Source organism: Phyllostomus discolor, chromosome 4 (genome assembly GCF_004126475.2).
Source record: "Phyllostomus discolor isolate MPI-MPIP mPhyDis1 chromosome 4, mPhyDis1.pri.v3, whole genome shotgun sequence".
NCBI classification, from domain to species: Eukaryota; Metazoa; Chordata; class Mammalia; order Chiroptera; family Phyllostomidae; genus Phyllostomus; species Phyllostomus discolor.
Genome location: NC_040906.2, coordinates 173,895,992 through 173,922,732, shown reverse-complemented (window position 1 = coordinate 173,922,732; position 26,741 = coordinate 173,895,992). Strand labels below are relative to the sequence as shown.

Sequence of the window (26,741 nt, the reverse complement as noted above, 5' to 3'; positions counted from 1 at the left end):
TCAGAGCCGGGATTCTCTGTTCATTGGTCTTCTTTGCAAAATGATGCAACCAGTCAGAATGCATGCTGTCCCTGGGCTGCTGTGAGATGATAAGGTGATGAAGGGCCTTGCGAATAGCCATTTAACACTGTGATGGCTGGGGGCTGAGCTCAGAGGAGACAGCACTCCCAGAGGGGAGGGGCTGTGGCTAGGAGGATTGTGCCATAACACAGGGTTGCTCACTGCATAGTTAATTGGCAAGTTAATGATCCTGCTTGATGTGGTAAAATGTTCCAAGGCCGGTTTTACAACTGGCCACAAATGCCATTTAAGTGTATTAGGAAATTTCAGTTTGCCAGTGAAAACTGTTCACTGAGCATAAAACAGTTGGTACTTTGTTTTAAAAAGTAGAAATAATGGAATCAACAGTTACAATATTTAGCTACCTGCTCCACAGTTGGGATTTCATTATCTGTCTGGAAGCCCTTGGTCAGTGGAGCAGGGAGCCTCCATTCCTGGATTATTGAAGGCAAACTAGGTCATCGTCCAGTCTCTGGGGAGGACTGAAGTGCGCCTTTCTGGCTCTCAGTGTCTTCAGCAATCCGAAGCAGGTGATCTAGTCCCTTAATGGGCTAAGCTAAAACAGAACAAAACAACCCCCACCACCCTCCCACCCCCAGCCAATCCTTATCTGTAAATGCCAGGTCCTACGTGTAGGGCAGACTTTTAGGAAGGACAAAAGGGGAAAGAAGACCACAAATCCAGGCCAAGATTTCTGAGACATTTTCAGCTGGGGAAGGTGGTGCCTAGCATACAGAGGATGGTCAGAAATGGGTGGCTGAGTGAATTAAAAACAGCCACTTGGTGTCACTGTCAGAAGGGACATTAGGGATAATATGGGCTGCTCTTGGCATTTGGGGTGGGACAGTTCTTCATTTTGCAGGACTGCCCCGTATTCTAAACAAACAAACAAACAAACAAACAAACAAACACCTCCTACACATTTACAAGTGCCCCTTGGGGGCAGCATCACCCCAATTTAGAATCACTGTGACCTCTATTTAAAAGTTGGGAACTCAGAAGTTTCCAGAGAAGTGATGTGCTCAAGGTCATTCAAATTGTTGGTACCAGTAGCAGGTCTGTCATGATTCTTTTAAAACAATATTTTAATGCAGATCAATTACAGAATTGCTGCAGGTGGAGGTCTCACCATGGTACCTGTAACTACAGAAGAGAAACCATGTGGTAGCTGATGGTGGTAAAAAGACTCTCAGTTTTCAGTGATTTAGGCTCCAGCCTTTCCCCTGAGGTCAGACATACTGACAAAATGATTTTCCAATCGTTTTCTGGTAGCTTAACTCCTCAGCCAAGTGGTTGTTACAGTAATAAAAGAGAGAAGCATTACAGTAGATGCCTATTAAAGAAAGAAAAAGAACCAAGAAACCTTCTGATTCTGTCATTAACCTGTTTAACACATTTACCTTTCTTTGCATACATTTCTATAGCTGAAAGAAAATTATACCGGCACCAAAAAATAAACAAATGAATGCTGCTTCATTGTCAGCTTATGCTCTGAAAATTCTCAAAGGACATTAAAAGTAATGTGGAAAGAAGAGTGCTTATTACCTCTTAAATGTACATAGAATTTTTCCCCTTAAAGACTTAAAATAAGTGTAGCCTTCTTAGTCGGTAATCCTCAGACGATCCCCAGCAGAGAGGCCCACAGTCCCACGTTATCGAGTTTTCCTGATGGAGGTGCTGAGATGTACCGTGCTGAGTGGCTGGGGCAAATTCTCTTACATCATGGTGATGGAGCAAGGATTATTATTTGAACTCGGCAGTTTTAAATAACATTTACAGTGAATTGTATTAAGACTTTATTTAGAGTTTGCAAAACACATGATATTTCTACATAATTGTTGTAACAGCTCTTTAAGGGAGTTATGACTATAACCATTTTATAGATGAGGAAACTGAGAATAGTAAAGTGACAGTGCCCTGGTTGGGGCTAAAATACCTCTCTGGACTCCAGGTCAGAAGGTAAGTGCACTTTTCAAGTTATTTAAATATTAATAAAAATATGTGTTGACATTACTTTTAGGACCACAGAATGAGTCAACATTAAATGACATTAAGTTGTTTTTATTCTGTAAGTATAGCATATTGGAAGATGGCAGCATCATTTAACTGTTTGCTCTCTCCTCTATCTTTTCAGCCTCAGCCAATCTCCTACCACTGGCGCTTCCCCTGCGGCCTTTAAGCACAAATGCTCATGCAGTCTCCACATGCAACCACTCCCCAGACCTCTGCAGTCTGGTTTTCTCTCGCTCACTCCTAAGACCTTCCCTTGCCCTAACATGGTCACTATACTCACCTAGTAGTGTCCTAGAGATGACTAGGCAATTTTCAGTCAATCGGTGAAGTAAAGTAAAGTAAAGTAAAGTTTTTCATAGAACATGGCTGGATACCTCTGGACAGACCTTGCATAGTCACTTGATGTGTGTCTCTGTCTCTGTAACATCTTTTTGAGTACATCTTAAATGGTAGAACTCTGGAAGTCACTACATTTATTTGGCTGATTGAAGCCAACTGGAACTTGGGTGCTTATGATGATATAATCTTTTTGACTTAACAAGAATTCATTGCATAATCACTATCATAGAATGATAAGGTTGTGATAGTTAAATACAATTGTACCATGTGACTCTCAAAATTGATGGGGAGTAAGAAAAATAAAATAAATCCTGTCTTCATGACATAGCTTATAACTATTCTGAGCTCAACAACCTCCCCTGTGGATGATACCTGAGTAGCCCTGCCAGTACCACACTTGTCATTGGATCACTCAAGCCTCTCTCCCTCTCCGTCTGCCCCCACCGTCTCCTGTATCACTGCTGTATCTCATCTTTAAGCAGTTGGTATTGCCAACAAAACATCCAGACTAGAGGCCCCTTCTGATATTGGTTGATGAAGAAATTTAGTTTTGTTAGATTTATTCTTAGTCCATAAAAATGTGCTTACTGCAAAATAGCCCAATATCACCTACATTGGCTTTTGGATTTGGGGCAATATTAAATGAAGGCTTTTGGAGCAAATCTATATCTTCCTCCAAATTCTTATAGAACTTCAGATGAAATTTTGAATGTATGTATTTGCATTTACTGTAGTTGTTGACAAATCTCCACTGGAGATAAGTTACGCATTTCAAAAAGGGCAACATGATATTGATATCAGATAACCATCTGATTGGTTTTTGATTTATTTTTATCTGAACAAAAAATGTGGATTGTCACATAGCACTTAAAGTAAATGTTATATTTTAGGCTATTTTTAACTTTTTTCTTTGAGTTGGTTATACAAAATTTTACCAAATTAATCCAAAGTATAAACAAAATTTATTTTATTTTTAAAAGAATGTGTAGCTTTGCCTGGAGGTGCAAGAAAAGACCAGTATACTGTATCTTTCTATAAAAGCAAGAAGTGATTTATTCTAAAAGATCAAATTTGTAACTTAGGTTTTTTCCCTTTCAAAGAGTTACTTTAATTCATGAAAAACACAAACACCAAACCATCATGAAGGTCATAAATCACCATGTCATGGTGTTCATGTTTTCTGACATGCTCTTATATGCTTTTAATGTGAATGAAGAAGGCAGGGAAACACAGGTAACTGAAACAGGAGAATTGCTCTGCAAATCAGAAACAGACATGTCAGGAAGTCTCCAAAACATTCCCATTTTGTACATAGACTTAAAAATTCAGCGTGGCTTATTCTTTATCTTTAACTAATGGCCCTTAAAGAACCTCAGAAAAGCTGACTATTGCATTATATTTCCACTCTAATAAAATTTCTATATTTATGGGTTGTCTTTTGTGTCTAAAATAATGCAGGTAATGTTTTCCTCACTAATGACGGACGCTTGTGGTTCAAATCACTTACTTCTCTCCTCTGGATTCTACTTTAGAGAAAAATAATAGCTTGACCCATTTGGAATGGCCATTTTCACAGGCTAACAAAGTGTTTGAATATTGACAGTTTCACATGGTTTACCTAAGAAACCCAAGGAACCAAAGGGAGATCAGACATTAGCATATTAACATTAGACCTGGAATACCCGGCCAAGATGGAGGCATAGGTAGATACACTGTGCCTCTTTGCACAACCAAAAGAAAGACTGCGACAAATTTAAAAACAAAAAACAACTAGAACTGCCAGAAAATCGAACTGCATGGAAGTCTGACAACCAAGGAATTAAAGAAGAAACATTCATCCAGACTGGTAGGAGGAGTGGAGACAGGCAGTCAAGGTGAAGAGGACTCACAGAAAGGCAGTGCTGGAGGACCAGGTGGTCCCACATGTGCATGCAGAAAAACCAGGAGGAAAAACTGGGGAGCGAGATATACCAAGCAACCCAGGGTTCCAGTGTGGGGAAATAAAGCCACAGAGCCTCTGAGTGAAAAAAATCTGTGAGTGTTGCAGCAGTGGAAGAAACTCCCAGCCTCACAGAAAAGTTCATTGGAGAGACTCACAGGGTCCTAGAATGTACACAAACCCACTCATCTGGGAATCAGCACCAGAAGGGCCCAGTTTTCTTGTGGGTAGCGGCGGAAGTGACTGGAAACTGGCAGAGAGCCAAGCAAGTGGCACTGTTCCCTCTCAGACCCCTCCCCCACTAATAGTGCCATAATGCAGCAACATAGGTTGCCCAGCCCTGGCAAATACCTAAGGTTCCACCTCTTACTGCATAACAGGGGTACTGGGACAACAAAAAATATGGCCCCACTGAAAGAACAGATCAAAACTCCAGAAAAAATCCAACTAAGTGACAAAGAGATAGCCAACCTATCAGATGCACAGTTCAAAACATTGGTAATCAGGAAGCTCACAGAATTGGTTGAGTATGATTGCAAAACAGAGGAAAAGGTGAAGGCTATAAAAAGTGAAATAAAGGAAAATGTACAGGGAACCAACAGTGATGGGAAGGAAACTGGATTCAAGCCAACAGCTTGGACCAGAAGGAATAAACAAACTTTCAACCAGAACAGAATGAAGAAACAAGAATTCAAAAAGATGAGGAGAGGTTTAGGAACCTCCAGGACAACTTTAAACATTACAACATCTGAATCATAGGGGTGCCAGAAGGAGAAGAGGAAGACCAAGAGATTGAAAATTCATTGGAAAAAATAATGGAGAACTTCCCCAATCTGGCAAAGGAAACAGACTTCTAGGAAGTCCAGGAAACTCAGAGAGTCCCAAAGAAGTTGGACCCAAGGAAGCACACACACAGACACATCATCATTATATTACCCAAGATAAAAATAAGGAGAGAATCTTAAAAACAGCAAGAGAAAAGGAGAGAGTTACCTCCAAAGGAATTCCCAGAAGACTGTCAGCTGATTTCTCAAAAGAAACCTTGCAGGCAAGAAGGGACTGGAAAGAATTATTCCAAGTCATGAAAAGCAAGGACCTACACCTAAGATTACTCTATCCAGCAAAGCTTTCATTTAGAATGGGAGGGCAGATAAACTGCTTCCCAGATAAGGTCTGGTTAAAGGAACGTATCATCACCAAACCCTTATTATATGAAATGTTAAAGGGACTTATCTAAGGAAAAAAGATAAAAAATATGAACAGTAAAATGACAACAAACTCACAACAATCAACAACCGAACTTAAAAAAAAATAAAAAACAAACTAAGCAAACAACTAGAACAAGAACAGAATCACAGAAATGGAGATCACACGGAGGGTTATCAGCCAGGAGGGGGAGGGGGAGAATGGGGAAGAAGGTACAGAGAATAAGAAGTGTAAATGGTAGGTAGAAAACAGACAAGGGGAAGTTAAGACTAGTGTAGGAAATGTAGAAGCCAAAGAACTTATATGTACAACCCATGGACATGAACTAAGGATGGGAGGAATGCGGGTGGGAGGGGTGGTACAGGGCAGAGGAGAATAAAGGCTGGGGGAAATGGGATAACTGTAATAGCATAATCAATAAAATGTATTTTTTAAAAATTAGACCTGGACTGCAGAAGGCAGTGTTGTCTTTTATCTCCCATTCCAATGTTAACTTAAGCCTAAACTTTCTTCACAGATCTACTGGGGGGAATGGTCATCAAGCCTTGGACTCTGTCGTAGGGGTCCTTGCAGCAAGGACAGTCCTTACCAATCCTAAAGCAGGCAGAAATGAAACACTCTGAAAATGGTTCTTTTCCACCTTTTTGATTCATTTTAAAACATAACAACCTAACCAAGAGGTGAAGTCCCAAGTGGATATCGAGTTACTTATTTTCTCTTTGGAGTAGATCAAGAACGATTGGAGAAGGAGGAAGGGTCTCCATTCCCTGAGTGTTTGGGAGGGAATGGAAGTCTTCCCTGGCCGGGGTAGTATTGTGGGCGCAACAGGAGTCCCTCTAAATTCCCTCCATACCATACTTGGTTGGGGAACATGTATGTTTGTTTCTTGACTGTAGATCTCAATATCATAATATAAGGCATAAAAATCTCTGAAAGGAGAAAGGCAGGATCTGTAAGAATAAAGTGTTAACAATGGTTATCTTTGAATAAGATAACCGCATCCTCTCAACCCCATCGCCCAAATCCTCTGTGGGGCCCAAAGTTCCTCTCTTGCACAAGTACTACTTTCAAAATACGTAGAACAGCGCATGCTATGGGAGTATAAAAAATATACAAGAGTCAGATCAGACTTCCTCTAGGAGAGTAGATGGTTTGTAAAAATAAAAAAAAAAATTAAAACAAAACAAAAGCCACTACCCAACTGTTCCCATTACAGTAGAGCATAATGAGGAGGTGACCTCATCCCTCTTTCTAATTCTCTCTGCCCCAAAAGGGGCTCCTCCGCCAGCCGTCAGCTCCTCATTAACGCTCCCCTCGGGCGATTCACAGGGAGAAAGCTCCCCTCCCCGGGCCCAGCTGTCAGAGGCTAAACCTGAGGCAACTGGCAGGTGATTCCAGGAAAAAGAACATTTCCCTGCTCTCCCTTCCTCTGCTTCTAATTGGCAATTCTCCTGTGTTTCTAAAAGTGATATTTATTATAAATTCATCTCTGGTGAGTAAAACTGAATTGTTAACAGGAAAGGATCTTTAAAAATACAAATTTCAGTTACAGAGCTAGAACAAAAGTCCCCTTTTGGCTGACAGTCCATCCAGCTGAAGAGAGTGGAATATAATTTGAGAAATGCACATTCACACTTAATCAAGAGTCTTTTGAATTCAGTGGCCTGGACGTGCAGCTAACCCAGAGGCAATTGAAAATCCAACCCGGAGTACAAATCTTTGATCGGGAACAGGTTTTTCTAGTAGGCACCCTCACCCCCTTCATCCCTTCAGACATTTTTTCTCCCAGGGCTACTTTATTCATACCACCTCTAACCTCCAGGAACTCCAGGACCTCAGAACTTGCTGTTTCGGCTTTACTGCCTTAAAATACTCACATAGGAGGAAGTCACGTTTCCACCATGTTGCCCCAGAACTCCAAACTGATAAACTGTGTCCCTCTTTTAATTATACAACAGCCACTTTCCAGGGAATGCCTTAATTTCAGGATTCAGAAAGAGATTTTCACCAAACTATTTTTCTTGTTTCCACTGATAAGGATGCAAATGTGTGAATTTTACATGTTCCCTTGTGCCAGTTCATCAGCTCTTCCTACATGTTAAATATATTCTCTTCACTTTCTTGGCTTCCGCTCTCAAAGACAAAAAGAGAGAAAGAAAAAAGACACTTCCACGTACTGAAAATCTGGGACGAGTACCTAGAAATCTAGGTGACCACTGGGAGGCACAGATAATTAGGAAACACAGGTTCTCCAGCTCCGAGGCAGGGGAGTCCGCCTCGGGTGAGAGTAGATCATCCCCCGAGGACAGATTCCTTCTGGGTGAGCATCCCTGGAGTTGCAATCAGGTTTAAAACCAAGCTCTGATTAGCAGCCAACTGGATTCCAAAAGTGGAAAGCAAAGAATGAACATTTCCTAGGGCCTACCATACACCAGGTGTGGTGCTAGGTTCTTACTCAAGATAATAGGTAACCTATTTGAAGTCATATGGTAGTGTAGTGTCAGAGCCAGGATGTGATCGGAAGTCTGCCACTTTGCTCACATAAGGTGAGCTTAAGCAGCCAAGTCCAGGTGCGGTGATCTAGGATAGGTCAGCCTGAGCTCAATGCAGCAGGCTTGTGGGCTCTCTCTTACACTGAGATCACCCTGGGAGAGATGTCAGGCTCTGGGGGCATTGAAGAGATGATTGCTGGTTGTCTGCATTTTTTAAAATATTAAAATAGGTGAAGGGTATGAGGACTAGAATTGTTTGCTTTTAGTGATGGGTCTCTGACACTGTGTGGCTGTCCTGAGTGTTTTTAGAGAAGTGGTTGCCTTCAGTCAGCCAAGCACTACTAACATGTATTTCTTATTCATGGAATTCATGCACAGAAGAACATTAACAGTAACATTAAAGAAAGTACACATTTCAAAGCACATATTGAAAGAAATGAACATCTTCTGATAAAATATTAATTCTGCATTAATTTTGCATTATTTTTTATCCCTCTCAGCATTAGAACAGCAGGGAGAGACAATTTCAAAAGCTAGAGGAAAACATCTGTGCTTCTGGGGTCTATTGCTAGGTGTAACTCAACTATTCTGGGTTTTGTTTAAAAAAAAAGTAAAATCAGATTTCCGTCACCTTATACTTGTCATTCTTTATTCAGTCAGTAGGTATTCATTAAGTGCCTACTGCATGCTCGGCATCGCTACAGGAGCAGGGGCTGCCGGAGTGAACAAAACACCCTACATGTTGGTCCGAGTGGAGACTGGTCAACAAACACAAATTCTTCCCTCCAGTTCACAGCCAGTTTCTGTCCCTAAGGACTTGCCTGATACTGAAGGTGATTCTGCTCTCAGTTTTGGGGACCCTCCCCTCCTGCTCCCCGAGGGACCTTGCTCCAGCAGCTGCATCCCTGCTGGATCTTCATCCCGCACTCTCTGCTGGCTGTTTTCCTCTGCAGTAGAGGCATGCCCATATCGTACCCCTGATTCCCGTGACGGCTACTTATCTCACCCTCTTCACAGCCAGCCTTCCTGAAAGATTCATCCACAGTCACTGCCTCTGGTGTCTTGGCCCCATTCATTCCTCAAGCCACACCAACACTGACATGGCCCTTCACTGTAATCACCAAAGCTACATTGCATGGCCGCTTTTCACTGAACCTTTCTGCAGCCCTTGGCATTACTGGCTACTTTCTCCTTGAACTTCCTCCTCTCCCAATGTGTCTGTCTTTTTTTCCTCCTACGTTTCTGGCCCTTCCTGCCTTCTGTCATTTTGTGGACTCATTTTGGGTTCCTTTTGTCGCCCAGAACTGGTATGTCTGAAGGCTCAGCCCATAGCGCTCTCACCTTCACATTCCACATATGCCCCCCTTGGCTGCCACCCACCTCTTACTTCCTTTCCTGCCAAACTTCTTGAAAAGAGTTGCCATTCAGTCCCATGCCCATGTTTCAGCATCCATTCAGTGCAGTCTGGGTTCTGCTCCCAAACACCAGTGGGAGTGGTTCTGCTCCGAAACCACTCAAAGATACAACCTGTTTTCAGGCCCAGCAGATGCATTTCTGTCTTTGCCTCACTCAATGCAGCACCTGACACTCCCTCCTTCCTTTGGCGTCCTTACCTGTCAGACCTCCCAGTATCTGCCCTTCATTTGGTGCCTCCATCACAGGCTCCTTTTATGGGTTCCCAGCCTGTGGGCTCCTGGATCTGCTCCCATCTCTCAAATATTATGATCTCAGGATTTCACCATAGTGCCTCTTCCCATCATTCCACGTTTACCCTAAAGGATTTTGTCTGCTGTTCTGGCTTTAAAAGTCATCTCTATGCTGATGACTTCCAGATCTACATCTTAAATCTGGATTCATCTCTTAACTCTAGACCATATTGCAGATCCGATGTGAATGATCCAAAAATGCTTACAGCTTAGCATGGCTCACACATAACTCATATCTATGTCCTTAAATTGTTCCTTCTAACATGATTTGTCCTTCAGTGAATGGGACCACGATTTTCAGCACCATCTGTATGAAAACGGCTTCCAAAAATGCAATTCCAGGGCAGAGCCTGGTTTCAAAATGACACTTGAAGAGAACCACTGGGCAGGCAGGTCACACAGTGAAGGGCATCCCCCTATGTGAGAGCCTCCCAAGGTGCTCGGCAGGCCATTCTGAGCTCCTGCACCCTGGGCAGTGTCCTCTGTGTGTTGTGGCTGCACCTCTAACAGGGCCTGCACACTGGGTTGGCAGGGTCCTGTCCATGCAGATAAGGTAACTTCTTCTGTAGCTGCCTCCTGTGTGCTCAGAGAGCTCTGCATTCAAAATGATGACATGAAGGCGGAAGCTTTCACACCTATGTCATGTCTGTCCACCTACCCCTTTTCCAGTCAAGACCACAATGGTCTGACATTGCATTTTTGTAAAAGAAAAAATACTGAGCTCTGGTTGGATATCTAACAGGAAGCTCAAAACTCCATGGCCGAAGCTGAACCCTTGATATTCTACCCCACCTGTGCTCTTTCCTACTTTTTCTCATTTCACTGCATGGCACAAAACAGTGGTTCAGGCTAATAATCAAGGATTCATTCTTGACTCTTCTTTTTCGCTCAAACTTCCTTCATACCCCATACAAACACTCAGAAAATCCCGTTGTCTTTCTCTTGTGAAACCACCTCTAGACATCTCTGCAGTGAGCACTTGGCTTCTAGGCACCATCGTCCTTCAGTCAGGGGCCTCCTAACTGTCTGACCATGTCCACTCTGTCTTCTACAGAGTCAGTTCTCCACGAGCAGCCACAGTGATCTAAAAATACAGATTGGCCACACTTTCTAATGATTTTCCTTAGAACAAATCCAAACCCCTTCCCTTGACTTACACAGCCTTGAATGTGACTAGCCCAGGCGCTTCTGGCCTGTCCCTCCTTCAATGTCATCTCTTACCACTAGCAACTTTGTTGACCCTTTCCGTTTCTTAAAAATGCCACGTTCAGGATCTTGTCTCTGCTCGGAACTCTCTTCCTCATATTTGTACAGATCTCACTCCCTCATCTTCTAGTGGAAAAGACAGAAAAGAAAAGCTAAGTATGACTTGGAAGGGAGGTTTCCCAGGGGCAAGAGCACTATCTTCTTCACGCACTATGTCTCGCACCCGTGGAAAAGTATATAAAATTTGCTGAGTGCATGGATTGATCCTTCTTCTTCACCACACATCAAATAAGTCACTAGGCCCTAAATTTCTCTAGAATCTCTTCACTTGTCCCATTCTGTTGCCCCCTTCCTCCTTAGACGGTGTGAATGATCTGTCTAAACTGCCCATCTCATCATGTGATTCCTACACTAGAAGCTCTCAGGATTAAGCCCAAATTCCCTTTGTGATTTATCTTCATTCTCTTCTTTGACCAGCACCTTTTTCAAATGCTAAACAGGAACACTTTTAGTTCCCTAATATGCTGTGGTCTTCCTTGACTCATTTCTTTGCACATGCTGCTTCCTTGCCTGGAGTTCTCATGTCTACCTCTCTCACGATCTCCTGCCTGGTCCACTCAGACTTACCTTTCAGAGCTCAGTTTAGATAATAATTCTTCCAGGAAGCCCTCTCTGGCCCCCTAAGTGGGGAGTGGGTGCCCCCTCAGGGGGTCCCTTTGATCTCCACATTAATGAACTGCTCTTATCATGCTCAAACACAAGTATCTCCTGAAAGGAAAAGAATGTTTCTCTCTTGTACTCAGTTTTATCTCCTGCTTCTAGGACAGTGCTCAGCACACTGTAGGGTCCTTTACATATTTTCTTGATTTCTTCAAAATATTTATGGAGCATTTATTGGATACCACACATTATCTTGGGAAATAAAAATCTAATAAAAAGTTTCTCTTTTGTGGGGCTTTGTAAGCTTATGTAGGAAGAGAGGCAGACAAGTAAAATAAAAAGCGTGTCAATAATGATAAGGACTCAGCAGGGGAGAAGTTAGGGAGTGCTGAGTGGGGCAGGAGATTGTGGTTTTAAATAGGGTGGTCAGGGAAGAACCGACGAAAAAGGTAACATCTGAGCAAGTCCTGAGAAACACATCTCATTGCCTGGCAGATGGCAGATGCTGAATGAAAGAATAAGATGAAAGCAATAGATAATTTTTATTTCTCTGAAACTATTTGGGGAGATTTGCTCTCACTGAGGTAACTAGCGCTGCCTAAAGCTACTTCATGGGAAGATTTTGGCCCCGAGGAGCTGAAGGTGAGCCTCTTGTGCAGCTGCTAGTTCTTGCCACCATTCTCTAGCCCAGAGGGTGGCACAGCTTCTAAACTGATCACTGAAGCCTCCTACCCAATAGCCACACTCTTCCTGTTTAAGAGCTCTTGAATTGGAAATGGCCCCCAACCTGGAACACATAAACAAGATGGAGACAGGAAGAAGAGGGACAAAAATAACCCTTGCTATTTTCTTACATGTTGGTGTTTTTTATAAATTCCCATAGTCTGAGTCTTTAAAAATGTCAGCAATTTTAAGATGACACCCTTCAGCCTTGACGCAGCTAGCAGGCTTTTTTACTGACGTGATTTATGAACAAACACACCCCTTCAAATGCATTGCCAAGGGAAGCAGGCTCTGCACTTTTTTCATGTTCTTTTTCAAGGTACAAGGATACACTCCAACTTCAACCATTTACGGTGGTGAGTTTCCTGGAGTGACTGGGTACTTCTGTTAATGCAGCCAGTCCCGGCGTGGAAACGTTTGCACGTGCATCTGCCCACGGCTCACAGCCCCAGAGTGCTCCTCCGAGGAGCCCATCTAGGCATCTTTGGGAACACTGGCATCCCTGTAACCACGAAGGGGGAAAAGCTCCCCAACAGGATTCTCTTCTCAGAGAACGGAGACATGAACACAGATGGGCAAGAGAAGCCTGCACTTGTAATGTGTTTCTGGTTCTTTGTAGAAAAAGCCCTCCAGAGGTCAGTGACTTCAAATCCACCTGGAGAACAGGGAGAAATTTAATATTGTCTCCAACTGTATTAGTTTCCTACTGTTTCTGGAACAAATGATCACAAACTCAGTGCCTTAAAATGACATTACAAAGTGATGGGGACAGAGGGCAGGACACACAAAAAAACACAATTATCTTCTGGAGGGTGGGCACCTCGTTGTACAGGCGTCCCCTGCTGGGTGAGTGTTCCAGGAACCCATCTGTATCAGTACAGCAACTGGCATCATTGTGAGAGGCTGTGTTTAGCTTCAGTGAATTTTTTTTAAGACTCTTTCAGTGTGTTTGCCCATTTCATGACGGGTGATTTACAAGCATATCTGCCTACATTGTGCTGAGTGTTCAGCATAACCAAAAACGGCATAACCCCCAGCTCCATCCTCCCTATTCACCGGCTCTTGCTCTAAGTGACTTTTCTTGTTTCCCCAGATGAAAAAAGTCCTCAAAGGGCAACATTTTCCTGATGTGGAAGAGGTGAAACAAAAAACAGCAGAAGCACCAAAAGGCATCAAAGTCGATGAGTTCAAAAACTGTTTTGAGCAGCGGGAAGAAGTTCTGATAGGTGTATTGCATCAAATGGAGAGTACTTTGAAGGTGACTGAATTTTAAACATGCAAGAATAAATACACAATCTTTTTTAAAAAATCCCATCTTGGGGTCCCTCCTTGTATTCATTGTCCTTTGTCTTCAGGGATCAGAAGTCCTAAATCAAGGTGCTGACAGGGCTGGGTTCCTCTGGAGGCTCTCGGGGAACACCCCTGGCCTTGCCTTTTATGCCTCCCCAGTCGGCCCACACTCCACGGCTCGTAGCTCCTCCCCCATCTCCAGAGTCAGGAGCGCAGCATCTTCAGCTCTGTCTCTGACTCTTTGACCTCTGCTTTCATGGTCATATCTAGTCTCTCTCTGCCCCCTGCCCCCTTCCTCAAAGGACCCTTATGATTACATTGGCATTTCTCAAATAATCTAGAGTAACCTCATCCTCACAACTTCATTAATTTATTCATGTCTGCAGAGTCCCTTCTGTGGTATAAAGTCACGTATTTACACATTCTAATCCACATTCCATGGATTAGAACCCTGATGTCTTTCAGGCAATGAAAGCAGCAGCAATGGTCACACATAATGAAAGGCGGGCCTCAAAAAGAATGAGAAATTTTCCTTAAAGGAACAGATGCTGCCACTTACTGAGCAGGCGGGCACGTGGGTGCTGACATATCTAACGTTCTGTAACGCACTGAAGTTCATTCATCTGAACCTGGTTGTCATTAACAGGAGTCACTCTGGAAGGTCATAGGTATATTTCAACGAAGCTCTCCTTACTTTTTGAAATTGCCTTCAGAACATTCGTTGTAATTCCTTAATGGAAACTTATTCTTTGAGAGTAGGTTTTAATTTTTTGGAAAAAAAATCAAAATGTTGGATTAAGTCAGATAAAACTTTCTGGAATCAAAAGAAGGATAAATTATAAAGAAACTTTCACGACTTAAAACTGGTTCTAAAATTTTTAAAAGGGAAATTACAAAATATTTGAACAATGGTAGCCACATTAAAATAAGTGTATAATAATAAGCACCTTGAAGTATAATATTGAGTTTAATGTACAAATTTTGCTATTTACTAAGCTGCTCTGTTTATATCTTATATAGGAAAATATTATTTCAAGGACATTTTTGTTTGAAAAGTGAAGAAGTTCTATGTAAAAAGATGTTTCTAATGAGACTATTTGGAGTTTTTTACTCTTAATTCTCTTGCTACATTGTCTAAGCTAATTGTTACAAACTAGCTCTTTTTGAGTACATTATCTTTTCATATTGTGTCCTCCAAATCCTTCATAGGATGTAGTATTGTTTTTTTAAATATACTAAAAATTAGATCTTTGGTTTAAAAAAATCCACAAGTCTTTTATCCAACACAGCAAATCTTCAATTTACCTTTAATTACATTTGTAATTTTTAATGTTTCAAGAAACCAGAGAAGTAATTACCTAGAGAAACTATAAGAAATTACCAATAATGTTATTTCCAGGGTTTTGCTTGGAGACAGGCAGGGAAGATGACTTGAAATAAAAACATGATTCTAAATTTCTATCAAAGGATTTCATACCTATAAAAATCACTTAAAGACCAAATGAACATATCAGCCAATGAGCACACCTAATTGGCAAGATCTTAACTGTAACTCTGAATTTTAAAAATTTAATTAAAATTAGTTTCTGTCAAGGCTTATAATTCGTACGTTTCCAAAGTAAGGAAAAATTTGAGTTTTGAAATTTTATTTGCTTAGCCATTAGAAAATTTTTGTTTGCTATGCTATGCTTTCTTTCTCTCTGTGTCTCTCTCTCACACACACAGATGCAAACACACACACCTAGAGGTATTCACCAGATCAATTTGCAATTGCTTACTTGAATAAACGAAAACACTGATTACAACTATTTGTACAGTCATCTGCCCACTATTCCACCAGCTGTGCTCCACAGAGAGCAGTCACATTCGGGAGGTCTAATGGCCAGTCAGCGGTGGGCAGGTAAATCTGTGTGATCCTCAAGGAGCCCTGAGGACATCCACGGTTGGGTCTCCCGTGTCTTCCCCTCTGCCCTGTTCTCTCTTATCTACCAAACATTCTGGGCTAGGAAATTACTCTGAAAGGTATGTATCTTCGTGTCTGGTGTAATATTGAAATATAGAAGCATTTCACTTTTCACAAACAGCATATAGAAAGAATATTAAGAAAATAAGCAGGTTATTATTTATATTACAAAATGATTTTTCAATTTAATAGAAGAAACAATCTGTGTATTTCCCATTGTGTTAAACATAGAAATCATTTACAAAAGTGTATTTGGAAATATTATTTCAGGAACATGTTCATTGTAGATAGAACAGGCATTCCATCTGTACCATAGGAGAAAAATGTTTTGATTTTCCATGTCAAGCAACACCATTCTAGGGCTTTCAGTTGTTGGAACTTTCACTGTTCTATGCATTGTCCTCTTGACAGTGGTGGGCATTTCTATGACCACTATTTTGAAAGTCTCTCTTAAAGAAATCACTTACCTTTGTTTCATTAAGATCTACTGTTGGAGTTGTTTGGCCCCTGGTACTGTGAAAACATGATCCCAAATAGAATCTTACCGTATTTACTTGTACAATTTCTCTTGATATTTTCCCTCCAAAACAGAGTGGGTTGGGGAGAACTTGGTACCCAGCAACAATCTCATTAATCTTGATGAGGTTCCACCTGTATTGACCAGCAAAGGGTCTTACCTGTGACACAGCAAATGGTCAGGGGCAAAGCCAATTGGAATGTGGGTTTCCTACACTTCCTGTGGTGTCTCAAGTGAGTTCTTTCATCTAGATCATTTTCATGCAGCTGTGAAGATTTCCATCACGCTTCTTAAATTTCTACCCAAGAGTGGAAGTGCATGGGGAGGATAGGATGGTTTAGGTAACATGTATCTTTTTTACTTTTATTCTTAAATGGAATCAATGGAAAGAATACTCAAAGTGGAAAATATGTGAGTAAAAAGAGTTGGAATATATTGAGCATCTACTGCACACTGGTGGTCTAATCGATCATTTTGTCCCCAGCACTTAGCCATGGCATTCACATATTTTTTTAATCAGTGAAGAAATCTATATGCCAACTCTATTGATATGGCTTAAACGTTAGACTTCAGAGATGCAGAAGAAGATGCAGACTACCCTGCTTTTCCCTGTGTCCGACACAACTTAATTCCGAGCCCACCTGCAAATCAGGCTGTGGACCCAGAAAGACCTGAGAGTTACACAAAACTATGAGACAAGCTGTTGCATGTGTATGTTGTGGTATGTTGTGAATATCACATATGGGACTTGCATGTGTGTGCCATGTAGAATCCGTCCAGGGTTGGATGTCACACTGCACAATGGGGAGGCTGGCTAGCAGCCCAAAGTCAGAGGAGCTGGGGAGGAAATCATCAGGGTTAGAGGGACTTCCTTCTTCTTTCTCCCCTGTCCCTGATGAAAACTGCTTGACTGATGGGAAGAATTCTGAAATATCCAGTGCAAAGGAGGGGATATGCTAGCAGTGCAGACCCCTCAGAGTGGTTTCTGGCAAGAGTACTGAAGGTTGTTTCCATTGTGGGTTAATTTTAATTACCAAACTGTCGTGTTTGAAGAGACCTGCTTGCCCCTTCTCGTTTCACTAGTTTCACCTATTTGCATTTTAATACTACATGGCTGGAGAAAGATGAATAATCTTTGGCAAGAAGTCATAAAGCCGATACTTCTACCAAAATGGTTTATATAGCAGAGTTATAAAAATAGCATAGCTTTTAGAATTTAACCAAATGTCATTGCTCATCTGCCTCAAAGTTACAGGCACAACCTATTTATTCTGCATGAGTCAAGAGCTACAAGTCCACAAATGTGTCTTTAGAATAAAATCCTTATAAATTCAATGTCACGGTGTTACTATATCTCTTTTTACTTTCTAATAAAGAAAACAGCTGGGTTTCTTCACTTCAGTGTCTCTCTTTATTATCTTTTTTTCCTCAGTAAATATTATCTTTTTTGCCATTGTTAAGTTGCTTTAGATTTGACTCTAAAAGCAATGTTAAAATATAATTTTTCCAAAAGGTGTTCAACACTATGAGCTAATAGGGAAATGTATATTAAAACTACAGTGAAATATCACTGCATCCCTTTTCGGATGGCTAAAATAAAAAGAATGGTAACACCAAATGCTAGTGAGGAGAGGAGCAAGTAGACCTCTCCCATGTCACCTGTAAGAATGTAAAATGGTACAGCAGCTCCAAAAAGCTATTTGATGGTTTCTAAAACCAACTAGCCACTTTCTATATGACCAAGCAATTGCACTTTTGAACATTTATCCCAGAGAGATGAAATCTTGTGAAATCTTAACACAAAAACCTGCATGTGCGTGCTCCTAGCAGCTTTATTTGTAAAAGTCCAAAGCTGGAAACAACCCCAGTGTTTGCACAGGTGGCGGTTAAACAAACCTGGCACATCTCTATGGTGGAATACTACTCGGCAACAAAAAGGAACATACATGCAATGGTTTGGATGGATTTAAGGATGTGCTTAGTGAACAAGCCAACTTCTAAAGGTTAAATATTGTGTGAATTTATTTTATTGTATAGAGTATTCTCCAGCTGACAAGATTACACAGAAGGAAAATAGAGTGGTGGTTGCCAGGACAGGGAGGAGGGTGGCGGGACTGCTGTGGCTTCACAGGGGCACCCCAAGAGACTCCCTCTGTGGTGCCAGCACAGCCCTGCACCCTGACGTGGCAGGCCCCATGCGCACCCGTGCAGGCTTCCCTTGGAGATGCCGAGGCTCCGACTCCAGCCCACTGCGATAACACCCGTCTCACAAAACAGGTCACATGGGGTTTTGGTTTCTCAAGGCATGTACAAAAGTTCTATTTACACTATACTGTAGTATATTAAGTGTGTACATAGCTTTACATCTAAAGACACAAAGCATATGTCTCGATTAAAAAATAATTTATTGGCAAAAAATGCTAACCGTCATCTGAGCCTCCTGGTAAAAGGGTGCCTGTAGACTGGTTTAATGGAGGGCTGCCGTGAACCTCTGGTTTGTAAAAACCACAGTATCTGCGAAGCACAACAAAATGAGGTGTGCCGCCACATGGGCTCAAACTGCACAGAACTACACACACTCACACACACAGTGCAGAGAGGGAAGAAGGGAAGGAAACGGAATAAGGTACGCCGCCCAGTAAGCAGTATTGTACCAACGTCGACTCCTGGTTTTCACATTGTACTAGAGTCATAAAAAAATGTCACCACTGGGGAAAGCTGTGGGAACAGTTCAAAGAACTCTATATTTTTGCAATTTCTTGTGAGTCCATAATCATTTCAAAGATACATTTTTCCTTTCAAGCTTCATGTACCAATTGCTCGTGACATTCTATTGTAAATTTGGTGAATGAGCTGAAAGGGCAGGAGGATAAAGCAAGGGGGACTCTTCAGGTCTGCTTGCTCCACACCTCTGTCACGCAGAGAATTGGGGCGCAGAAGTTGTCTGGTGCTCTGCCAGCTGCTAATGAAGACTGTCTCGTTCAAACAGAAGTGCTTTGAAAAAGGACCATGGGTTATATTCTGTCATTTCTTTCCTCAGAAACCTTCTCAGCTGTTCTACCTACAAAAGTGAGTCACTCTCTTCATCCTGGCATTGAAGTACTCCTACATATGGCCCCAACTTAACTTTTCGGTTCTGCCATAGTCTGTCTCTTTACGAGCACCCATGACTTCCATCTGTCCCTGTACCACAGCCTGAGTTGACTATAAAACTCAAATCTGGCTTACCACAGCACCTAGCCTAAACACTCAAACCCTTGACCTGGCTGACGAGACACGTGGAATGGGGCCCCTGCCTCCTTCTCCAGGCCATCTCTGCGCTCTTCCTTCACGCTCTCTGTCCAGCCACATGACCTTGTCCACAAGCTCACCCTTGCCCCGGTCCTTTCCACCACAGAGCCTTCAGCATGTCGCCTTCTTTGCCTGGATCTCTCTCCTTCCCAACTAATCTTCGACTCCTCTTTTAGAGCTCAGCTCCACCAGCAGTTCTTTAGGAAATCCTCCCCCAACTTCCCAGTTTAGGTCAGGTCGTTTTGACAAATGGTCTGAGAGAACAATGTCCCTTTCCTTTAGAACACTCATCCCCAATCACAACGATACATTCTGTTGTAAATTTGGTGAATGAGCTGAAAGGGCAGAAGGATAAAGCATTCACTCCGTCGTCTGACCAAAGGCTGTCTTCCCCATTCAACCGGCAACTCCATGAGAACACAGACAGTATTTCTGCTCACAGGTGTGTTTATCACCTAATATACTATATTAAACATAGAAACATTCAGCGATTATTTTTTAAGTGACCATTGAATCAAACTGGAAAAACTGTCCTCCAAACATATTCCTCAGGTTTCCTGTCCCCAGTCTTCCGTCATACTCTTTATTCCAGGTACAAAGCTGGACACATATTTTATCCAATCTTATAGACTCATCTGCATGGGCACCTTCTTACCATGGCAAATAAATATCATCTCTGCCTCCTTTGGAAACTGTAGCACTTAGGTGTCCATCCCCTATAATACCTGGTGTTACTATGTATATAGATTGTGCCTCGTATCCCCTTTGTAAATCCATAAACTCCTGCAGGGCAAGGTTGATGAATTTCTCTTTCCATCATCTGCAATGACTAGCACATTCTTCAGAGGCTTAATTAAAATATTTTTCTTATTGATTAATATGAATAAAAACTGAAGGCAGAGCAGATATTATGTGCTCAATTAATATTTATAGGAACAAGAGAAAATCATTGTAAGTCCTTGTTAGTTCTACCAATTTGCAATGAATAAACAGAATTAAATTACTAAACAACACTTCAGGTATGGTTCTCAGAGCAAGTGTTTTCTGTTGACCATTGTTATTTCTTAGTAGGTTTATTTGTTGTAGGTGGCAAAATGGTCCTAGAACTGTTGGATCACCTTGCTTTTTCACCTCCCCATCCCTTGCTCAGTAAATTACAATAAAAACCAATTGATATTTCAGTGGAATTATTATTTTTTGTCTTTCTACAGAATTAACATAAACTTTTCATAGAAGGCAGAGTTAAGTAGGGCATCAAACAGCTAATCTGAAGTCATGCTTTCTGTCTGCCACTGGGCGTGTGGGAAGAAGCATGTCGTCCCATCCATCTCAGGGTTAGATCACTTCCTACGCAGTTTGTATAATCTGAATTTACTCAGGTGGTTTGTTTGCTTGTTTGTCTCCATTTTTGTTACTGTTTCTAAGCAAATTGTTAGGATGGGAGAAATGCTGTTGAGGTTTCAAATATAAGTAGTATGTGAACAACGATTTGTGTCATGATGGAACTTCGGAATGAGTGTAAATTCACAATATTGCTGTTAAAAGATAAACAAGGATGGAACCTAAAGCGTTAAGCTTACTGTTTATGATGTAATAAGGAATAGAGGTGGTGTCTGGTGAAAACTGTGAAACATAAGTCAAAACGATAATTGTGTATATGCGTGTGCGTGTGTCCATATGTAAAAGAGAAAGAGAAAGCGAGGGCACGGTGGCTATCGTCATGTATAACACATTTTAGGATGTTAAGTCTTGTCCCGTTAGGAAAAATTCTGCTCTTTCAGGTTGTAAAATCTCCACATTAAAGAAAGATGAAAGAAAAGATTATTAAACATTTTGATTACCTAATCAGCATCCCTGAACATTATACTCTAAAATGTTTTAAGTTGTGATTAAAATAATTTTATGCTTATTAATAATTCTCCTACTAACATAATATTAGTTGGCAGTATTCATGGCTACAAATTGTTTTCCTACATTGTCAATGATTATCATGGTGTGTTAAGAATGAGGAGGAAAAAGAAGTCTAATTACACTTGAATTCAGAAAAATTAATAAGATATAGAAATAAAGTTCAAGTTAACTTCCATAACAACAAATTTCCCTCTTGTTGCAAACATTACAGAGTGGTATTCAGATTCCTAAGTGACTAAACTGAGAGCAAATGACATCTGGAAACTGAGAAGGCTGTGGAGAAACGAGGAGCCGTCAGTACCTGGACACTGGTCAGAGTCGTGTACTGGTAGGCCTTGACCACCAGGTAATTGGCTTCCAGGTCTATGAGTCCCAGAATCATATACTTCCACCATCTTCGTCGTAAAATTGCCAGGAGGTTTTCTTCTCCTGTGTTACAAAGTTGAGAAGAAATGGGTTAGGTTCTAACACATAATAAATTGTGTATTTAGAATGAATCTAAAATATTGGTATATTATAGCTTAAGCATGCTTTCTCAAATGTTTACTTAAATCAATCAATGTCTCAAAGGCTGACAGGTTTTCACTTAGCTAACAGTCTTCACTGTAGATCCGGCACTTTAGATTGGTTTCTATGCCTGAATGAGACTGGGCAGGTTTTGAGCTCACCACGTAAAACACTTTCTCAGGGACATTTGAAGAAAAAAATTACATCGTATTAAAATAAAAGGAAAGGTGGGCCAGAAAGGCTGCATAAATATGCAAAGTCCAAATTATCCTAAACTTCAAGGCTGTTGTGAAACAGAAATGAAAAGAGGGCAGCCCAGTGGACAAAAGGCTGGCGGCAGATCTGCAGTACGGCTCCTAGGTGCTGTGCGGAGTGCTCGTTCAGCTTTGACCATGACATACTCTGAACATCACACTCTGGCGGTGTGTGTGTGTGTGATGGGAAGAGACAGCAAGGGGGAGCTCACTCTCAGGTGGGACAGGACCGTAAGACCACAGTCTTAATACTGTCAATGACTATAACCTTCACCACCTCGCCTCTTAAAATGACAGCATCACAACAGAGTTTGCATTCCTTAGTCCTTCATCCTTATTTTCACATATTTCAGGCCTGAAGCAAACCTTATGTCTCAAGGGGCAAGCATGATTATTAATAATGATAGTGGTCTGTAGCCAACCTGTGAGGTTTTAATAGTGGATGTAAAAGATGCAGAAATATTACATGAATTGTGACTATATTTGCCATGTGTTACTGCATAACAAATTATTCCAAAACATAGTTGCTTAAAACTACAAATATTTATTATTTCATAGTCTTCGTGGGTCAAGAATCTGGACAAAGCTTAGCTGAATGCCTCTGGTTTGAAGTTTCTCACTAAGTTGCAGCCAAATTATCGGCCATGGATGCAGTCTCATCTGAAGGATTGGTTGGGGAGGGGGTGGGGGAAGAGAGGGGGGGAGAGAGAGAGAGAGGCTCAGCATGGAAGCTGCAGGCCATAGTCTTTCTTATAACCTTCTACTGTATTAGAAATGATGCTGTTACTGTACTCTTTTTTTTATTTTGTTTTTCTTCTTTTGTTTCATTATTTTATTTTTGATTACAACTTTCATTCAACACTATTTTGTATTAGTTTTAGGTGTACAACACAATGGATAGATGTTCATGTAGGCTACAAAGTGTTCCCTCCAATAATTCAAGTGCCCACCTGGCACCATAGATAGTTATTACAATATTGTTGACTATATTCTTACATGTAAGTCAACTTACATTTCCATGGCTATTCTGTAACTGCCAATCAGTGCTTCTTAATCCCCTCACCTTTCCCCACCCTCCCCACACCCCTCTCCTCTGGCATCTGTCAGCCTGTTCTCTGTATCTACAGTCTACTTCTATTTTGTCTGTTCATTTATTTTGTTCTCTGTCTTCCACATAAAAGTGATATATGGTATTTGTCTTTCTATGTCTGGTTTATTTCAGTTAGCATAATGCCCTCCAGGTTCATCCATGCTGTTGCAAGTGGTAAGATTTCATTCTATATATGTACCACCAGTTTTTTATCCTATCTCGATTGATGGACGCCTGTGTTGCTTCCATATCTTGGCTCCCATAGATAATGCTGTGAAGGACATAAGGGAAGGGTTCATATATTCTTTCAAATTAATATTTTGGGTTTCTTTGGATATATACCCAGAAGTGGAATTGCTTGGTTGTAAGGCAGTTCCACTTTTAATATTTTTAGAAATCTCCACACTTTTTTTCCACAGTGGTTGCACCAATCTGCATTCCCACCAATAGTGCACTAGTGTTCCCTTTTCTCCACATCCTCACCAACAAATGTTTATTGATTTATTGATGATTGCCTTTCTGACAGATGTTAGGTGATATCTCATTGTGGTTTTAACTTGCATTTCGCTGATGGTTAATGATGTTGAGCATCTTTGCATGTGTCTATGGAACACTTCTACAGTATTCTTTTCTTTAGAAGAGTCAGTAAGTCCAGCCCACACTCAAGTGGGTGTGGCTACCAGGAGGCAGGGATCATTAGAGGCCATCTCACAGCTGCTCTCCAGTGCCACACACGTTCAGGACCATAGCTGTGCTTCAGCTGGTCCTCAAGAACCTCAATAGACTCTCCACCCCTCCCTGTCTCTGGGCCACTCTCACAACTTTGGACTCCTCCTGATTTCTGCCCTTTGTCTTGTTTCAATGATCATCACACAGGTGGTCTTTTCAACCATATGGATACTTGGGAAAATGAAGCTTTACAGCTACACAGAGAGTGTCAGAGTAGGTTGTGACTAGCTGGCAACAAGGAGGGAGAGGTCTCTTGACCTTTAGTAGCTAACCCAGTTTTCTAGACTTATTTTGGATAGAACACTTCCCGTGTTCTTTGCTCCAAGCAAACTGAAGAACTTTCTGTCTCAGCGAATAGCTAAATCCTGTTCATCATTCAAAATTCAACTAGTCTCTGATGTTTTGCCTGACACTACTCCCCAGCTAGGCAACTTGCACCCAGCTTTGTAAAGCCTCATCAATGATTTTGACTATTTGGAAATTGTCTCTTCACTAAACTGGGAGATTGTGAATGGTAAGACATAAAATGTCATTATATATATAAATATGTATATTTATATATGTGGATACATATTTACATATAAATATATATATACCCACAACATCTAGCATACTGGCATATGGTAAGGGTTAGCTAAGTGTTTTGGAATAAATGAATAATTGCCTTGAAAAAAGTGTGCAGTACTATCTATCTGAATATAGCAGGAGCCAGTTCTAGAATATGAATCACATTTATTATTGTTTTGCACTCAGATGCATAGCTGGTGAATATGATCCCCAAGGTTATTTCTTTACAGCCAGCTAGTTTTGGCAATCCCCTTGCACAGTATTTCTGCCTTTTTTACTTGCATACATATTTGAAAAATCAACACACATCCCAGGATTTATCTTGCAAATTAGTGATTTTCAACCTGACTGAATATTCACATCTTCTTGAGAAATTTTTTTAACTCTCAGTACCTGGGACCAGCCCCAGAAATTCTGATTTAATTGGTTTGGGGTAGGGCCTGGGCATTGGGCTGAGGATTACATCTAAGATTTTCAGGGGGTTGACGTTCCACAGCCATCCTTAGGAGGACTTGAGCTAGAAATTCCAAAGAGAGATGACCTCAGGGTAGTAAAGGCTCCTCATACCAAATTAACAATGCAAACATTTGGCCCAAAGTATGCTTCCTCTTATCTTGTCTTGGTTTTTCCATGTGCTTGGACTATTTTTCCTCCAGTCTTCAAATGAAGAATCAACATAGACACTACCACCAGGAAGCCTTCCTTGATCTCTCACCTTGATGATCTTAGACAGGGTTGGGTTTCCCTGTAATGTGCTCCTATAATATCCTTTACAAATCCTATAAATAGTACTTATTTCACTGTATTAAAATGATCTGTTTTCTTGAGTCTAATACTCATTAGATTATTAATAATTTAAAGAGTGGCATTATCTTGGTCATCACCTTATCTCTAGAATCCAACAGTACACAGTGAGCAGCCAATAAATAATATAGAATATATGAATAAATTTCATGTTTAACAGTCTTAGCAATGCTAAATAGCATTTAAATCAAGATATTTAAAATATATCTACTATAGCCCTGGTTGGTGTGGCTCAGTGGATTGAACGCCAGCCTGAAAACCAAAGGGTTGCCTGTTCAATTCCCAGTCAGGGCACATGCCTGGTCCCCAGTTGGGGGCATATGAGAGGCAACCACATGTTGATGTTTCTCTCCCTCTCTTTCTCCCTAATTTCTCCTTCCTGTAAAAATGAATGAATGAAAAAACTCTTTAAAACATAAAATATAGCTGCTATAAACATTCATGTTACAGACAATGAAAATTGTTTTCCACTTAGAATGCAGACAGCATCTGACAAAATTAATCTGGTGACCATTTTACACTATACATAGGCCACAAAAAGGTTGATGGCATACTTAACTGCAAAGCTGCAATGTTATAGTCACAGGTCATTGTCCCAGTTAATTTACATAATGAAAAAGGAATTGTCAAACTTGGAGTACACCAGGCACATTTCAATACATAACACTGAAAACTGGGTCATGGTCTGTTTGTTCCACCAATCAATAACATATTCAAAGTATAATTCATTACATAGATCCACAGGAATGATTAGTTGCCTTGTTGTTTTGCTGAAGAAGTTTTCAAGCAAGACACCCTAAATAAATGCTTCCGTATTTTTTAATTTGAAGCACCTAAAAACATACAATGTGCTTGCTTAGCAGGTTTATCCAGGATGGTGAAAAAGAGCTTTTTGATTTTTGGTTGAGAAAAAATGCAACCTTTAAAACGACTGCTTAGGGATTTATCTACATGACTCTCATTAACACTGATGTATAACAGGCCATCAAAATTCTTTCTAGAATAATGAAAACGCATTCTTTAGAGCCCTTGTACCAAAGCACTCCCTAAACCTTATAAAATAGGGCAATCTGTAAGAAATGCCAGCACAATTGGTGGACTGTTAATGTTTTAGAATTCTTTAAAAAAAATAACTAGTAAAATCCATGGTGGAAACTTTAAAACTATGATTTGGCATTTAAATGGATTCCATTAATTATTTTTATTATTAATATGCTCAAATATAAATAATAAGATTATAGAGAATAATGTGATAATGTAACCTCCCACCTGATTTAATGAATGTTAGCATTCCTCCATGTTTGCTTCATATATATATATATATATATGTGTGTGTGTGTGTGTGTGTTTCAAGATAGAAAATGTTACAGATAAAAGTGAAGCCCATGCACCCCGTTCTGCTCCTGCCAGATTCCAATCCTTTCCTTCCTTCCTCAAGCACCATCTGATACCGTGTATCCTTCATGTTTATGAT

General features: G+C 40.9%; 1 protein-coding gene across 1 annotated transcript in view; it reads right to left on the bottom strand.

Annotated features, from left to right (window-relative positions):
- Nucleotides 1-26,741, bottom strand: part of SLC35F1 (solute carrier family 35 member F1) — a 360,365-nt gene that overhangs the window by 49,606 nt on the left and 284,018 nt on the right. Inside the window, exon 3 of the mRNA XM_028510989.2 lies at nucleotides 21,618-21,745. Coding sequence (XP_028366790.1) covers nucleotides 21,618-21,745 — 128 coding nt within the window. The remainder of the gene's footprint in view (nucleotides 1-21,617; nucleotides 21,746-26,741) is intronic.